General features: G+C 37.4%; 1 protein-coding gene across 6 annotated transcripts in view; it reads left to right on the plus strand.

Annotated features, from left to right (window-relative positions):
• Window positions 1-19334, plus strand: part of LOC126368194 (CUGBP Elav-like family member 4) — a 283473-nt gene that overhangs the window by 13531 nt on the left and 250608 nt on the right. For all 6 annotated transcript variants that reach the window (XM_050012086.1, XM_050012090.1, XM_050012087.1 and 3 more), the window contains exon 2: window positions 5893-5941. In XM_050012086.1, the coding sequence (XP_049868043.1) occupies window positions 5893-5941 (49 nt within the window). The remainder of the gene's footprint in view (window positions 1-5892; window positions 5942-19334) is intronic.

Genomic DNA, 19334 nt, shown 5'->3' on the forward strand with positions numbered 1-19334 from the left:
GCATAGAATAGGGAATAATACTACGTTATAACGGCAATTCTTAGCTCCCCGCCCGCGGCTAAGCTAAGTTGACCCCCCCCTCCCCCTCGGTCTTACTTTAGTCTCCAATCGTATGGGCGCCACACGTCACACACACAGATACGCGTGTACGACAACGTCAACGTGTAGTGTCTGTGTAACACGAGGTTTTTTGTATGAAGTGTCCGGGTTGTGGCACCAGTAAGAGCTATCAAATTTTAGATTAAGTTCAATAAGTAACAAAATACAATAGAGGACTCAAAGATAAATTAAAAAATTATAATCTACAAAAATACTAGTCAAAGCTGATTCAGACCATGATTCTGATTTGATATAAAGTGGAATTTTCCGCCGCAAAAGTAAGGAACTGAAAATTGTGTAAAAAAACACTTACAATGTTACTACAAATCACAAACTAAAAATAAACTAGGTTTGAAATAATATTTCGCGCCACGAAAGAAGTCGGCGGATTTTAATGAAACTAACTTGACAAGTCATAATAATTCTATGCAGAACCTTCGGCACTTGTTTCGTGTACGGATTATATTTTAAACATAGTTTATCTTTTAGTCTGTTTTGTAGCAACACTGTTGAACTTTCACGAAGTTTTCGACAGGAAATTCCTCTTGATATTAACTCAGAACCATGGACTTTCATACGATTGAAATTTACGTATATCTATTGCGAGGTTTATAAACACTTTAATAGAGAACCATTTTTACAGCCTTATAACAAAACGAAGACTACAGACACACCTCGGACACTTCATACAAACAACCTCGTTTTCAATTCAATTCAATTCAAATTATTTATTTTCAGACAAAGGTCCATAGATGTTAGTAACAATGCAAACTTAAAGCTAGGGTTAGTATAAAACAGAGCAAATGAAAATTTAAGAGAGGTGGAGCTTCACCCATCGGCGCAGCAATGGGGAGTCCCACTTATCAGCAAACACACTCAGAATGGTGTTGGTAGCGTCGCGGAGCCGCGACAGCAAGGAGGCGCTGCGCTTCCGCATAATGGCATAGAAGTCATCAATGCGCGCCTCCGCAAACATGCCCGACGCACTGCAGCGCCACGGTCGCCCCAACAGCACTCTGAGCGCGTTATTGTACTGGACGCGCAGGTCGCTGTATGCCCGTTGCGTAAAGTTAACCCACAGACCACACGTGTAGAATGACTGACAGTAAGCTTTGAAAAGCGTTACCTTCACCGGTGTAGTGCAACGTGCGAATCTGCGAGCCAACATGTTACTTCGGACAGCCAGCGACCTACGCTCCCTTTCAATGTCCAACTTGTCTATTAGGTCCTCGGTGACCCAGTGGCCCAAATATTTAAATTTATCTACCCTGTTTAACGGTGTACCATAGAGTGAGATTTCAGATTGTTTTACACAGACACCACACTTTGACGTTATTGTACACGCGCATCTGTGTGTGTGACGTCTGACGCCATAAAATTCAAGTCTAAACTGCGTTCGAGGGGCGGTGAGGTAAACCTAGTTCAGACGCTGGTGGGGGCGGAGAGTTGCCGTTCTATACGTTTTATTATTCCTTATTCTATGCTATAGACAAACTAGATTTAAAATAAAATAATCCGCGCCACGAATGAAGTCGACGGCTTCTACTGAAACTAACTGACAAGATATAATATTTCCATGCAGAAACTGCGACAGTAGCGCCACGGGCGCTGGAGTTACTTAGTGACACTTTATTTCAAACCCAAACCAGGTATAATCTTTTAGTCTTCGTTCTATAATTACACTGCTTCTTCTTCTTATCGTGTGGGTTGTGAGGTAGAATACCAACCTCATCAACCCTGGTTTCATGGTTATTACTGAGCCACCAAAGGCCCCTGACATTGCTCATGTAACGACTACATACTTACATCAGTAAGTTAGTAACCGGGACCACCGGCTTAACATGCCTTCCGAAGCACGGATCACTTTCGGACAATCAGGTGATAAGCCTGTAATGTCCTAACCAAACTAGGGATCACAAAGTGATTTTTGTGATATGTCCCCACCGGGATTCGAACCCGGGGCCTCCGGATGGTGAGCCCAACGCTCAACCACTGGACCACGGAGGCCGTAACACTGCTAATCATGATGGATAACTCTCCGGCTGTAACCAATCATGTTTGATCAAGATATTATTGGAATGGAAACAAAACTGAATAAAGTATTAAATTCGAATCAAAACTTAGTTGAAGTTTTACTGGGCAGTTTGTAGGCAAAATAATTTTCTTTCGGCCTTTACCTAAAGACAGGTAGGTACATTATATAAGCCACGCCCCGCCTCAGTAAGGCGCACGAATACCTATCTCGCTCCCTCCACAGTTAATTCCGTGTAATTTCATTTCAGGTAAACTGCACTATGGCGAAATAGTTTTAGCAAAACACGTACATATTTTGAACTGAGAAATTCTTGTTGAAACTTCGGTGCGAAGTGGAAATGTTGACAATTTACTCGTTGAATTTATTCAGTTCGTCTGTGAGACCTTATTAAAAGATACTTTCGGCTTGTGAAACCGTTTTTTTTTCTGTGCCTGGTGTGATTTTGTACTGTCCAAGAGCCCATTGCTCCCCATTTGTCCGGCCAAGTAGTTAAATAAGATACATATATCACGTCAAAAATTATATTTCTATTTAATATATTTCAGAATATGTAAGAATTATACCTATATTAGAAGAGAAAATCGGGAATGACTACTAAGTTGCTTTTGACACCTCTATATGGCAAAATGACAGTGGTATGAGAAAGCTCAGCTCAAAGTGAGTTTATATTACAGAGTTTTTGTTTTATAAAGTACCTCTGCTCGGCCCGTAGTGGGCATAGTAAATAATTACACAAACATCAACGTTCCTATAAACCCAGAATTTATAAAAGAACGTAAATCCAATAATTTCCAGGAAATTCACTACAATACTATACATGACCTAATTCTAGGAGTACAATAAACGTGAAGTTTGACGACTGTACTTCACGAACTGAGATAGTTCAATGAACTTTGAACAACTTATCACAATGTTTGTTCAAAAATTTTCGTTGTAGCAAAAGTTGTATTTCGTTCAATTTAAAACTTTATTTCATTGACAATGTAGTTTGTAATTTGACTTTCTAAGTTTTATGATAAGTTTTGGAGACTAAAACAAATTTAAAAGTCAAAATGGTACTCAAAAATCTAAGGAGTTAGTTCATTATTAAGGCCATAATAATATCACTAAGACACCACGGTTCGCCACAACGGTCGTGTCACCAGCAGAATCTTATCTGTTTTGCCATAGCGATTATAACACCATACAAAATGAAAGAACAATTCAGTGGGCAATACGTGTCTATACCCATGACTTGTCATTACAGAAGATCGTCAATTGTTGTTTTATAAAACAAACAGGAAAATACTTATTGTTTATATCAAAAAAATTTCATCTCGGATACTTTTTATGTGATTTTTAACTGCCAGTACTTTTTTTGTGACAAGCTGTGGTAGCCCAGTTCCCTCAGCGCAGGTCTAAACCAATGATTGTGAATGAATGACTGTAAAAATAAAATATTTAAAAATGATCTTAATAAAATAAACCTATTAGGTAATTATCGTTAAATGATAAACTACCATATCCGACATATTTCATATTTTATAGTTACAACTGTCATGTAGACAATTGGGCATGAAATAACCCAGTACATAGCATCAATAACAAAGTTATAAGCTTCTACATTATATCGCGTGTGACTAATAAAAACTGTTCTACTCAGCCGCATAGAGTGTTAATTTAATGCAATTAAAAATCGCAGCCCGCTCCCACTCTAATCCTACATAGAGTTAATATAGGGATGGGAACACTTAAAGTAAGGACGTGAATTTAAAAATATCCAAGTACTTTATCCGGGTCCGGGTTCGAATCGCGATGGGGACATTGTCGAAATCACTATGTGACACAGTCCTTTGTCTGGTCAGAATTTTGCAGGCTTGAATCACCTGATTGTCTGCAAAAGTAAGGTGATTTCTTGCTTCAGAAGGCACGTTAAGCCATTGGTCCCGGTTACTACTTACACATGTAAATAAGGAATCGTTACATGAGCCGTGTCAGGGGATTTTGACGGCCGAGTAATTCACCTCACAACAGACACGATAGAAGAATCACTAATTTAACAGCCACGCTCTTGTCGGTGTAGCATTCTTCATGCCACTTCTTTAGGGAATAATAGGGCAGTGGTTTCCTTCTTGCCTTCCGCCCCGCAGCACTCTTGTCTGACGCGAGTGGGATGGCGCCCAGAGTAGTCTATTTGAAAGCCATACTAGGACGCCTTCTGTAACCATAAGTACTTATTCTAATAAAATATAACTTAACTTATCCGTCATAATAGTACGTAGTATTATTACTTATTCTACGATATTAGAAAAAACGTTATAGATAAATAGCTACTAAATACTATAATCGCTACACGATTGCAACTCTAGCATGGCGTTCAGTTAATTATGCGAACCAGTCAACAGAGTCCGTTTATTTTAGAATAAATTAACTCCGAAATTAACCGTTATTGGAATTCCATTCTACGTTGACGAATATTTGGCAGTTACTGCGTTTATTTGATGTTAGAGTTCGTTTGCGTACTTCTCGCTAAATTATGATTGGTACTCAGCCTACTGGAATATTCAAAATTAATTGGTGTTTAGGACCAAAAGTGATGAATAAAGGTGTCATTCCTTTTGAAGTGCATGTTAATTAGTGATTCTAGATTATATATATATATATATATATGTAAGTACCGCTAGTTGCAAACATAGCAAGGTATGTGATCGCACGCCATGCCATGTGTTAGACGCGCGGAGCACATGCCGCTACACACATTGCGAGGCATGCGGCACATGGCGTGCGGGGAACATGCCTCGAGATGTTGGAATCCAACTTTACACACACACACACACACACACACGAGTGGATAGGTTAGTGTTTCAATGCCTTTATTTTCAGCCACTCAGTAATTTGAAGTCAATATACGTATCGAAAAACTCTAATAATAACAAAGACTTGTATTCAATATTACATAAGATAAGATAGCATCATGACTGGGTAGTCCTAGTGGTGTGCACCCACTCATAGCTAGCAAAAAAAGTTTTTTTTTTACCTCATAGCAACATAGCCGTCAAAGTGCTTCGTCTGTTTTGGTCATCACTGCTTCACTAATTTAAGAGCCACGCTCTTGTCGGTGTAGCATTCCACATGCTACTTTATAGTGTTTGGTATTATGTTGTATTTGTTTGGATTATTTTTGTATTGTGTTGTATTATAAGAATCCTCAAAGGCTTACAAATCTTTAGATAGTATTTTATGTGCATTAATGTACTTGGCAATGGGCGGGCAGAACCTTCACCAACCGGAGGCTTTAGTGCCCTGGCTAGAAGCCAACTTAAACCTTACGTACTAGAGAGTCAAACTGTAACTAAAAACTAAGTTTTATACAGATTTCTAAGATACAGTAAGGTTTAAATTGTTGAGCTATTTTAAATTATTTTCAAGTATCTTATTACTAATCACTTTTTCGATTAAAAACCACTTGATATTAACTCAGAATAATGAGCTGAATCATCCCCCTCAGTATTTGTTACAATGTCACTTACACCCCCAGCAAGTACTTACAGGTAGTATACAAGTACATATAGGTGTTAGTGACACCGCAACGAATACTCAGGGGGATGTTTCAGACCATGATTTGAGTTCATCATCGTACCCCCGTGCATACGAAACTTACTTAAAACAGGTCCAGAATAACAGTGACAAATCTCAGCACGATATTAAACTTAAAATCAGAAGTTGTAAAAACTTTACGAGTACATGTATGTACTAATAGAATGTTTGTTTGTTGACAGATGAACCGAGCAATACAGGTGAAACCAGCGGATAGCGAGAACAGAGGAGGTAAATATTGGGAAAGCAAGTATTTATTTATATATTTACTAACAAATAAGTACTCTAAGATAGTACTTGTTCAATTGCCAGTTATAAAGGTATGAAAAAAGTTAATAATAATTCCTTCAGGTTACTAAAATCCTTCTGATGAGGAATTTTCTTTTTCTTCTTTTTTTTCTCATTTTCTGGATAGATGGCGCTGGACTTGATTACTGCAAGGAACAAAATTTTAATAATTCTGTTTTTCTTCGATTAAATTTTGTAAACATAAACAAAAAAACACATAATAACGGGTTCTTACCGCGTTTAAATGGGGATATGAGACTCCCGATATTTCGACACTGTTGCAAGTGCCATGAACATAAACGCGGTAAGAACCCGTTATTATGTGTTTTAATTATGATAATAACCGCGTAAACTTAAAACAATGTATAAACAAAAAAGACAAACAAGAAAAGAGAAATCTCATCAATCTCATTACTTCGTGGCATCTTGTCAATGGCCCAGTAATGTAATTGGTTAAGCTCCATCTAACGAGTTATTGAGAACTATTATTATTTATTAATCCTAAAAAAATAAAATCATACATTACTCTATATCTTATACTCAGTTTCTCTGCTTCTCATTACTCTATTCCTTAAGTTTATTATTATAATTTATGTGTTTATTTATTCATAACTATTTATTACTTTCGTAAAGTCTAGACAAGACAAATATGTATTATCACTAGGTTTTGAAAATAGGTCTTTTTATTGTTGTAAAATAAGCCTCTGGAAATGTCAAAACTATTATAACTTGACACTCGCTTCCATTGCTCGCTGGCAAATGGACGAGTACAATAATCATAAGTTTAAAGTAAAATATTTAATCTATAGTAAATACTTAATGAACTGTGGCACAGTTTTCCTTCGTTTTTTTAATAGGAACTCTTTGGTATACAACCTACATGTCGTGTGCTGTCACCTTTATCCTTTCGGGGTAAAAATCGTTTTAATCTCTGAAATAAAAGCCACACAATATTATTCTTATTATAAGCTATAGAAACTTCAAAACTGATGTTTAGTTTACCACCTGATTTTTTATTTTTTTTTAATTAACCAAGTAACCTTAACCTTTACCAACCTTTTTTTTTGGTAACTTTTTGCAAGTTGTAATTCCAAAGAACATGATTGTACAATTCAGATATCAAACCTCTGCTAAACTAAACGTGAGTCCGTCATAACATTAACATTGCTACCTCCTCATTCCAGTTATTACTTAGATGCGTCATTGGTAAAGATTTATATAAAACGTTAAATAGTCTTTGTTGCACGATGATTGACTTTATGAAACGTTTGCGCATAATTTATAAGGCGGGCTTTGATCACGCCCCGTTTCGCTTGCCGGTTTTAATTCGTTTCATTTTTTAATTAAAACGCATCGTAATTTGACGAGAACATTTGGGACGTATAACGTATTTAGCTTTTTATGCGCTTGAAATTCAACTGCAATGTTATTGTTCTTAATAAACATAATTATGTCTACATAATGCACTGGCGTAGATTTTAATGAAAACTCCTCACGATTTAGCCAAAACAATATTTTATTTGTAATAGTAATCAACTAAGTAATAATAATTTAAAAGTACTCATTGAACATTTTTTTAATTAAAAAAAACTATCCAATATAAACATATACTAGAACTCAATTATAATCAATCAATACTAACCACTAAACAGATACCAATGAACTTGAAACGTCGTAGCAGTTTGCTACGGCGTAGTAGTTATACGCCGTAGCTATAAAAGCCACACAATATTCGAGTCTAACCACAGATTACTAATACAGGTATTAGTCGATTCAGCATTTATAATTATATGTTTTTTTGATATTAAATATGTCTCTTTCCCACCAGTCTCTACACTATATTTCTGGCCTGTTGTCAAATAAATAAACCTATAGTGTAACAAACACTGGTCTACAATCCGCAATTTGCATTTTGAACTCCAATTGTTTTAAAAGTAAACAAGCTGTGCTCTATGAAAACAATTTTTATGCTCGACTAATTCCGTCCACTAATGTATTACCGATATTCATTCGAGCCCAAATTTCGACAACAAAAGGGGATATTATTCGAAAAGTTTGGAGCGCTCAGAATGCCTAGCGGTTCGCAATAAACATATCTTTACAGCCACTCACACCCCTTGTTGGTGTTTTGATTAGGTTATTATTTTATCTATTTACATATTATTGATCTGTGTTATTGCAAACGCATCCGTGATAGCCATGTTCGGAGAAAGTGACACTTTCATTTTAGTGTCATAGTTTCGAATCTCAGCGCGGTTTCTTAACGACCACAATATATTTTTAAGCACGTTTTCGACCCACCGCATCGGAGTCAAGCCGCTTTTGTTTCGCCTAAGTTGTGTAAAAAATCCACCATCTTTGCGTAAACTTTTGGTAGTTTATATATTTGTAAACGACTCCAAAAAAAAAGGTTATATATACTACCTAACCTTATGGATATATACGTAATTGTTATATATACAACATAACCTTACGGTTATATACATAATTAGTATACATAACCTTCTTTTTTGAAGTCGTTTACAAATACATAAACTACCAAAGTTTACGCAATGACGTCATTACATAAAGAATAAAAAAGGTTTTTATTTCCAAATCTTTTTACAAACATGTGCAGGAATCTTCCCAGACCAAGTATTTCTAAAAGACTTGTGTTGGAAACAACTCGCTTCTTCCCAAACGGTTAATTTAGGCTTTAGTAAATCAAATCAAATACAAAATATAAGTGAGAGAGATAACAGAAAAATGCATATATGACTGGTCACAGTTCACTTGTTTAAAAAAAGCGTTATTCTAAAAACGTCACCTGTTTTACATAACAAAGCTCAACATGTACACACCGAGGTTGTCACTGCACACGCATCAGCTGATTCCCGTTTGAACCTTTGACCTTTGAGCGTACTAACAGAGCCATTGCTTACATTGTAAAATAAAGTACTGTGCTTTGTACTGTAGCCAAAAAACCAATGAAAACATTGAAACATTGCGATTTTGTGTGAATAAGAGCTACCTTGTTGCAATAAACTTACTGCTTGGATCAATATAACACAAAAATACTTTATTGAATACGAGAAACAAAGAAGTGCTGACTTTGAGTGATTGATAATTTTTATAATGTTACATACATACATAAACTCACGCCCGTAATCCCTAATGGGGTGGGCAGAGCCACAAGCAAAGACAATTTGCAGCCACTGTTGATACGATGTCGTAAGCTGGATATGATAAACCTTATGATGATAAGGGATCAGCCTATCGCCCATAACATTAGTCCATCATGTTAGAGGACACAATTCCTCTGTCGGTTTTTACGACATGCCCGGGAAGATAAGCAGCTGAACGTGTTCTATGCTTTTTATTAGCTTCCAGAACAGCATAGAAGCACAATTTTTAGGTTAAGGTATATATTTGTCTGGATTTAGGTTACCTGATATAAATAAATAAACATATCTATAGTGGTTTGTAGCCAGTGAGTTGTAGCTAACTTATTATAAACTTAAAATAAGACTTACTCACATCAAGCGAAGGTCGGTGGTAAGGGTACACCTAGGAAGACCTAGAAGGACGTACATTGGCCAAATTAGAGATGTCCTTAGAAAAGGTTCAGTACGATCTACTCTGAACCGGCGTGCGTGTATGAAACGATTGATGAATGGTGAGGAAGCAAGAAAACTGGCCGCTTTTCTTTTTTATTGAAAATTAGTTATTCTAAGTTTTCTTCTTTGCGATCTTTAGGAAATAAATACAACACTATGTTTTTTTAGTTAAACACTGCGCAAAGGGTTTTAGTTGAAACGCAATGGGAATTATGAAAATTTAAGAATACTCAACAGTAGCCACACCTTATGGGAGAAATAAGCAAATTTTATTCTCTTTTTCGAAATTCCACACAAAAAAAAACTATTTCATTCATAAATATTTCAAACGTCAAATGTTTGCGTGCCGCCATGTTTTACAACGTAATAGTAATAAGTGCTAACTCCAATTAGTTATATTTGCCGAGTGTTGTGTAAAGTCAACACTACTGTGTTACCTGAATTAAATTGTGCTGATATGAATCGAAGTGTTTCGGGGTAGAGACGTGGGTATTTAGGTAATAGCTGCTATTTGGAACTAGTATTTAGGATCGAATGAAGTGACGGATATACTTGATAAGCGGTGTTTGTGTAACTTAGTATCTAATATAACAGATATACATACAAAATACAAATATACTTTATTGCATCAAACTAAAAAAAAATATTTACAAAAGTCTCTTAACTTTGCAAATGGTGGCCTAATCGCTTAAAGCGGTATACATTACACACACATACACATCACATTACATTATTATTAGCGATATACATTTAGCCCAGGTTGGCTAAACTTTAATAAATTGACAAAAGTTGACATTTTCCAATCAAAATGTATTTTGATACAAACTAAAGTTACCTGCACCGTTACTCGATTAGGCCTCACGTTGATAAAACAGCTGACTTAGCTTAGTCATCATCACCTCCCTAGGGAGGGACAATGCTAACATTATCCCGTTTTTCACAGGGTCCGTTTACCTAACCTGAAGATGTGACAGGTCCGCTGACTTAGCTTAGTACCTGTTATAATTGCATTGCAGCGATCAGCCTGTAATGTCCTAACCAAACTAGGAATCACAAAGTGGTTTTTGTGATTTGTCCCCACCGGGAATCGATCCCGGGATCGTGAGCACATCGCTCAACCACTGGACCAACTGGACAATTCATCATCATCAATTTCGGTGTAGCATTTTCCGAATACTCTCCATGCTACTTTTTAGGGAAAAACACACAAAACAAACTGGACAATTAAACTATAATATTATTAAAATAATTGTCAATATTTATTTAAGCCATCTATAAAACTCGATATAGTATACCAAGGCACTATGACTCCGTACTAGTTACATACTAGTGTGACTAATAGTACGTAATAGTTACACTTTCACAACTCTATCTCGGGGTGGGTTTTATGGAAATTACAGGTTGCTATTCGGTTGACCATAAATGTTTATGGGCATTATTCAATAACTCTGCCCTTTATGTTAATCAATTTCTATGTAATGGAGACATCTAACCTGCAAGTTCAATGAATATTAGATCCTAATCTGTTTTCATTAGTTTGTTAATGCAATGAGTATGATTGAATTTTTCCACGTAAGTAATTAAAAAACTGAAAATTATCAAATGTTTTTGTAGTTTTGGTTAACAAAAAAGAACAACACATAATTAACTTAGCATCTCGCCTGGCCGAACCGAAGGGGTAGGCAGATGTGTATAGCATATACGTATAATTATACCTACGTATATTTAATATTGAGGAGCTCGGTGGCGCAGCGGTTAACGCGCTCGGTCTGCGATTGTTGAAGTTAAGCGACTTTTGCAAAGGCCGGTCATAGGATGGGTGATCACAGAAAAAAAAAAGTTTTCATCTCGAGCTCCTGCGTGCTTCGGAAGGCACGTTAAGTCGTTGGTCCCGTCTGCATTAGCAGTCGTTAATAACCACCAATCCGCACTGGGTCCGCGTGGTAGTTTAAGGCCCGATCTCCCTATCCATCCGTAGGGAAGGCCCGTGCCCCAGCAGTGGGGACGTTAATGGGCTGGTGATGATGAGGTGTTTGGTGACTAAAAACCACGGCATCTTCTGAAAAAAAAAACATTTTGTCACTAGATATAGTCTTCCTTCCGTGCGTGCATGATATCCCCTATGATTGGATTGGGTATTAGGGCCGTTTCACATAGAACATGAAGACTTGTCACGTAAGGCTTTTGGTTTGAGCGATCCATTCGATTTTTCGTTGTAAGGATACATTGTGTACGTAGTGTTATAAATAGTAGAGTAAACTTTTCTTTTTTAGAAGACTAACCATTTAATACCTCCTATTATATTTTTTTTTGCTTAGTTTGGGGACCCCTGTACAACTTCCACTATCCTAGCATAATAAGCACATAGTTTTAATTAAAAAAATATGTATTTCTTTTTATTTTGAGCAATGAAGTTGGCGTGCAGCGTGGTGGAGTATGCTCCATACCCCCTCCGATTGATTGAGGGGAGGCCTGTGCCCAAGAGTGGGACGTATATAGGCTGTTTATATCATGTATGAAGTTGACGAAATCATAAGTATTTAATAGATACATATAATTGAAAAACTTGAATGTCACTTATTACTTTAATAAAAAAATTGTCATCATCATCACTAATTTTAGAGCCACGCTCTTGTCAGTTTAGCATTCTCCATGCTACTTTTTACGGAAAAATAGGGCAGTGGTTTCCCTCCTGCCTTCGGCCCCTTAAAAAAAGTTCATATGTATAGAAATTGTTCCCTATCTATATTACAAAAGCCAAATAAATTCGAAATTCCAGCATGTATAAATTCCAGGTATGTCCCGTCAAATAAAAGTCCCAAACAATTCCATTTTTAAATTTAAAGCGCAAAATAATTTTCTACGTTTTATAAATAAATCCGTGTCGATTCTATTCTTGAATACAAACCGTTATAGAATCGATTGTGAAGTTTAATCACCCCAACTTAAGTTATTCCCTGTTTGAATTTTAATAATTTCCTAAGGGATTAGGGATGTACCTACATTTGAGGATGACCACACTCCGTGAATGATTAACCCGGGCCCAAATTGACCCGAGGATGGCAACATTTTCGACGGCATCTATTGTGCTCCGTTGAGAATCGACTGTCATTTAAATAATTGATGGACGGATTGCTCATATTCTAGAATCATAGTTAATTACAATTTCTTAGTTGAAGGTTTAGGTATTAAGTTAGTGTTGTTAAGAAGTTTCTTGCGCTGTTTCTTCTCTTTAGTCATGTCTATTATTATACTTACTGCGTATCTTCAGGGTGTTAGTGACATCGTAACAAATACTAAGGGCGATGATTCAGACCATGATTCTGTTTTTTTTTTTAATTATTTTTAGTTCTATGCTTTTGCGGTGGAAAATTCCCCTTGATAAACTCAGAATAATGAACTGAATCATCCCTCTCAATATTAATTACGATTTCACTAGCACCCAGTATATGACGGTAATTATCCGCCCCGCACTAATTCGCATATAGCGCCGACTTCACCCCCTCTGGCCCCTTGCTTTAGTCTTAAAATGACAGTACGCCACAGAGTTCGAGGGAGCGCGCGTACTGTTGTTTGTGTCGCTCACTCTTATGCGTTAAGCGACACGTGGTGAAAATGAGATTTTTGTATAGAGTGTCCGTGATATATCAAGAGTCTATTTCGGTTTTATATGATACAAACCTTCGATACATAACATAAGCTCACGACTATATCCCAATTTGGGGTAGTCAGCACAGCCATGATGAACCAAGTACCCACGCCTCACTAACCTTACTGTTAGACCAACGATATGTGGTGAGCCATATCGCCGTCTATGACCGAGCTAACTGTGTTAGTAAAAACTGCGCTTAAGATAAATTAATAACTCATTGGTGCAAGTCCAGTACCAGGGTTCGAACTTGCGCTCCCTGTCTGAAACGCGAGTCGGTGAGCCAAAGGACCACAGTGGCTAATCATCACTAGGTGCTGGTCTCTCTTCAACCATAACCCGTTCTGTTACTCTGTTCATACATTGTTTTAAGTTTACGCGGTTATTATCATAATTAATGCACATAATAACGGGTTCTTACCGCGTTTAAATGGGGATATGAGCTTTGAATGGGGATATCTACCTACTCCACTCCAATCTCATCAGTCATCCCGTGATCATGGCACTTGCAACAGTGTCGAAATATCGGGAGACTCATATCCCCATTTAAACGCGGTAAGAACCCGTTATTATGTGCTTTAATTACTCTGTTCAGTTTAATAACAAAATAGAAGATGCAAACAATATTACATGGCAACACTTGAAGGAAATACGAAAGGCATCCGCCATATTTGCATCTGCACAAAGCAGGGATAATGAAATTAGACACATACTCTTGAATTGAATTGCTTGTAAAGTATCCCATCCTTTGAATTCGAAGCTGTTGGCTTAGAGAAACGCGTCGCTTGCCTTGCATTCTAAAGTCGCTTCTACATCTAGAAATAGGATTCATATCTTTTTTTATTTTCTGCGTCATCGTCGTCTATATCACGTCAAGCGGTTGGTCCCAGCTGCATTAGCAGTCGTTAATAACCATCAATCCGCACTGGGCCTGCGTGATGGTTAAAGGCCCGATCTCCCTATCCATCCATAGGGAAGGCCCGTGCCCCAGCAGTGGGGACGTTAATGGGCTGTGATGATGATGATGATATAATCACGCCCGTATCATTGGTAGAACTAGAAGTCATCAAGAGAAAACCCACAGCCACTTCTGTTCATCTATCATTAGATTTACCGTGTGTCAGAATTTGAATTCAGAACTCCTCGGCCACGCCCTCCGTGGTCCAGTGGTTGAGCGCTGGGGTCGCGATCCGGAGGTCCCGGGTTCGAAACCCGGAGGGGAAATATCACAGAAATCACTTTCTTATCCGTGCTTCGGAAGGCACGTTAAGCCGTTGGTCCCGGTTACTACTTACTGACATAAGTAAGTAGTCGTTACATGAGCAGAATTCATAACTAAGTATTTTATTGTTGTTTTGTTAACGCGGGAATCAAAACAACATAATTCTGAATTCAAATTATGATACACGATAAATATAATAATTAATGAATTTGAATTCGTTTGAATTCTGAAATGCGATAAATGGAGAGGGACATTAAGAAATCAGAAACACTATAGGTACATTTTATCTTCAACTAACCTGTCATATTTATCCCACAAACCTCATACCAAAAGTGCCCCTAAAGTTGTTAACAACTCCACCTACCTCTATAGGGAGTATGTATGAGTATGCATGTATCTATAGAAAGCTGTAACACTTCCGAGACTACATACAAGCTGCTTGTTTCCAACTGTTTTGTTGCTCAGAGAAGTTTTATTGAAAGTATGAAAACTCTGTCTAACATTTTAAGTGCTTTAGGTATGTGTACGGGGGATTTCGAAACAAATATTAAGTATTGAAGACGGGATAAGATGCTTGTCTACACTAATATAGCAAAAAGGTCGCGTTCATGTGTTTTCTGTGTCTAGAACATTAGGCACTAGGCGGGCAGCAATTAGTATTATTGAGCTTCATTTCAACTGGGTCGTGTACGGTCACGAGCATTAATATGTATATATACACTTTGGTACCATGTCACATTAACTTTTTTGACAAATTGAACTGTAAGTCTCACTAAATGTCAAATATGTTAGTGCGACAGAGTCCTAAAGTGGGTACATTATATTGTTCATGACTGTACTCGTACTAGGTTCAAGATAAATTATGAAATTCTGATTACTAAATAAAGACAAGTCTAGAACTGACGAAAAACATTTTCTATTGAACTTATTTATGTTTTTTAATCAAGAAAAACGTAATTATTACTTTTTATCACGTTTTTCTATGACGTCACAGTGTGCTATTTCATACAAATTCCATAGTAATTTAGTGTTTTAACGTTTAGTAAAAAGTAGCTGATTTGACTAGTTGGAAACTAGACTAGTGAGCGATTCTGACGGACACAATTCTGGGCAGAATTCTAATTTCGAAAGCACACATATATTACGTAATGGACAGTCATGAGTAACATCATGTACCCGTTTTAGAACCTTGTCGCACTATCATATTTGTCATTTAATGAGACTTACGGTTTAATTTGTCAAAAAAGTTCATGTGACATGGTATCAAAGTGTATACAACTTAGTACTCGTGATCGGACAAGGTATATGGACTGGTCACCTATAATACGGTTCTTTCAAATCCATTTCATTCGAGTGCATTGTACCAAAAGTGACGGCAAGTTATCTTCTGGTTACTAATGATTCTTAAGTAGGTATATATAGGGTGTTAGTGACATCGTAACGAATACTGAGGGGAATGATTCAGACCATGATTCTGAGATTATATCAAGTGGAATTTTTCGTCGTATGGGTGTTAGTGACACCGCAACGAATACTGAGCGGGATGGTTCAGACCATGATTCTGAGTTGATATCAAGTAGAATTTCCTGTCGGAAAATTCATGAATTTTTTTGTGTTTGTATTGTAAATTTCCACTTGATATCAACTGAAAACCATAGTCTGAATCATCCCTCAAAGTTTTCGTTACGATGTCACTAACACCCTGTATGTATGTAAGTTCAATTTGCTTAAACTGTAAAATCACTGAGTCTCAATCCGTACTCGGCGTAGTCGTTAGGATGCGAGTATTGTGAATTCTAATAACTGTTTAGCAGGATCGTAACAGGAACGAGTAGCAGATGCAAATTGTATAGGAAATTTGATACATAGCATAGCATGGCGCCCACCGGGTGAGAGCCTTCAGCCCTCCCCCATGTCCGTCCAAGTAGTTAATGCCATCTGCGGCAAATCTACAAAAAGTTACGTCAAAAAAAACATGGCGCCCGTATCCTTGAAGGGGTAGGCAGAAGTGTATACTATATACACCCACTCTTCACTATTTAAGTACCATATAATAGGGAGCGAGTACGGGGCAAAGCTATTGCCATTATTCGAGCACAAATCCTTAAGCACAAGATATCATTTATCTATGATCCAAACATGAATTCAAACACACAGATTCGAAATCAGTGATTTAACCCGTGACACCACATTTGGTATCTAGAAGGTTTAATAAACAAGCCACATTGAAGCAATTCCTCTAAAAGGCACTAGTGCAATTTGACATCAGCGTGTAAGTATTCAGTTTGGGACGTTCGATATACACACACACACACACACACACACACGCACACACACACAACACATTATCAGCCAGCCGTATGACGCCCACTGTTGGGCGACATAGAAATCAGAAAGCAGAATCATTTTATTCAACGTAATTATCACGGATAAACTTGTTGAAGGTCAATGTAACATTTTTGAATTTACGTCATTTCGCAAGGTGTTATTACTGAAGAGAAGAAATGACAAGAAACTGCAACAGCAACACATCTTTTAAAAACCAATGAGGATATACATTACAAGTTATTTAATAACTAGAGGAACACATTCAATACCAGACATTTTTATCATTTAGGTAGTCATTAATCTTATAATAAGCTTTTTTACATAAAGTAAGCTTCACATGAGCTCACACACACACACACACACAACACATCATCAGCCAGCCGTATGACGCCCACTGCTGGGCGACACACAACACAAAGTCCCTTAATTCCCGATCAATAATTACAGCTTATGGACATAATCACGCTGGTTCTGTTTTACGAGATTAATTATAAATTGTATAATTACCTTCCGCGTTTGATGTGTCCAGTCCATATATACTAAGGGGGGCCTTTGAAGTACCCATAAACGTAAATCAAGGTAGGTAATCAATCAAATCACTTTCAAGTTATTTAGAAAGGCGTACATAAATAACAAATTGTGTTGTGATCAATCATGGCACAGAATAAATTATTAGATTCGATTTGATGGAAAATATCCGATAGCCGATCGTTCCGTCGTTTGTGTTTATAAAAGAGTTTTGTTAATTGATTGTGGTTTGATACTTGTTTTGGCTAATAAAAATCAGCATAGGTAATGTTTAAAATAAACTTTATGAGCTTCAATTCAGACCATAGCATAGAATAAGGCCCTCCGCTTCCCACCAGCGTCTGAGCTAGGTTTACCTCACCCCCCTCGGACATAGTTTAAACTTGAATCATAGTCAGACGTCACACACACAGATGCACGTGTACGATAATGTAAATGTGTAGTGTCTGTGTAAAACGAGGTAGTTTTTATGAAGTGTCCGAGGTGTAACAGCCTCCGTGGTCTAGTGGTTAGAGCGTTAGGCTCACGATCTGGAGGTCCGCGTTCGATTCCCGATTGTCGAAATCACTTTGTGAGACTGTCCTTTGTTTGGTAAGGACTTTTCAGGCTTGAATCACCTGATTGTCCGAAAAAGTAAGATGATTCCGTGCTTCGGAGGGCACGTTGAGCCGTTGGTCCCGGCTATTAGCCGTAAAAACACCTCCACCAACCCGCAGTGGAGCAGCGTGGTGGAGTATGCTCCATACCCCTCCGGTTGATTGAGGGGTAGCCTGTGCCCAGTAGTGGGACGTATATAGGCTGTGTGTGTGTGTGTGTGTGTGTGTGTGTGTGTGTGTGTCCGAGATGTTGTACCCGGTTAATGTCAATAGGCTCGACTCCACTCTCTCTCTTTATTTACCATCAGGTGGGATTGTGGTCAATCGCCAGTCTATTTTATTTAAATATATTATGGTCTTAACACATCAATTTAAAAATATGGTAACGTTGGTTAGAGCAATAGAATCTTATTATAGTTAATTGTAAAAACTAAACCCTGAGTCTAGAAATAGCACTAAGAGACAATAAAACAGGCAATTCAATACTCAAAAAACTGAGAGGAATGAAAGTCACGTGTTACACACAGCTCTTAAAGGAAATTGTCTCGAAATAGAAAGCGACAAGAAAAAAATCAAGGAAAATAGACAACCTAAAAATAAATCGTCGATACTAAGAGTGCTTTTAAGAGTGTTTTTTTTGTGTTTTTTTTTGGGTTTTTTTTGTGTTTTTTTTTGCGTGGTTGCGCGCGTACTTTTATTAGTCTCGCTCACACTTATGGGTCAGGCGATACGTGGTGAGAATGAGATTTTTGTATGGTGTGTCCGTGGTGTATCAAGAGTCTATTTCTATTCTATATGCTACAATCCTTTTGCTAATAATCACATAACATGCTCACGACTATATATCACATTTCGAGTAATCAGGGATACAAAAAGAACCTTTTTGAAAATTTACATTTTGGTGCGATTTTCTCCGACAAAACCTCGAGACTAATATGCTACTGACATTCCAGGTACAAACTATGAGTACAAATTATTATTGCGAGGTTTTGTTAACAAAAATCACATCCGAATGCTAATGAACTTTCATAGTAAGACGGCGATATGTAAGCGCTCTAAGAAGAGTACAGTCATGAGCAATATAATGTACCCACTTTAAGACTCTGTCGCACTAACATATTTGACATTTAGTGACACTTACAGTTCAATTTGTTAAAAAGTTAATGTGACATGGTACCAAAGTGTATACATATTAATGCTCGTGACCGTACACATAAGATAAGATTAGATGATATTTATTGCATGCCTGATCTTTTTGCAGAGCTCTCAAAGGATAAGGGGGGTCTTAGAGGAGGATTTTAGAGGTCATACATTGTCATAAGCTCACCACTATATCCCAATTGGGGTAGTCAGAAGTACAGCCATCGCGTGATGAACAAAGCACCTACACTTCACCGAGCTTTCTTGTAGACCAACG

The sequence above is a fragment of the Pectinophora gossypiella genome, chromosome 7 (genome assembly GCF_024362695.1).
Source record: "Pectinophora gossypiella chromosome 7, ilPecGoss1.1, whole genome shotgun sequence".
NCBI classification, from domain to species: Eukaryota; Metazoa; Arthropoda; class Insecta; order Lepidoptera; family Gelechiidae; genus Pectinophora; species Pectinophora gossypiella.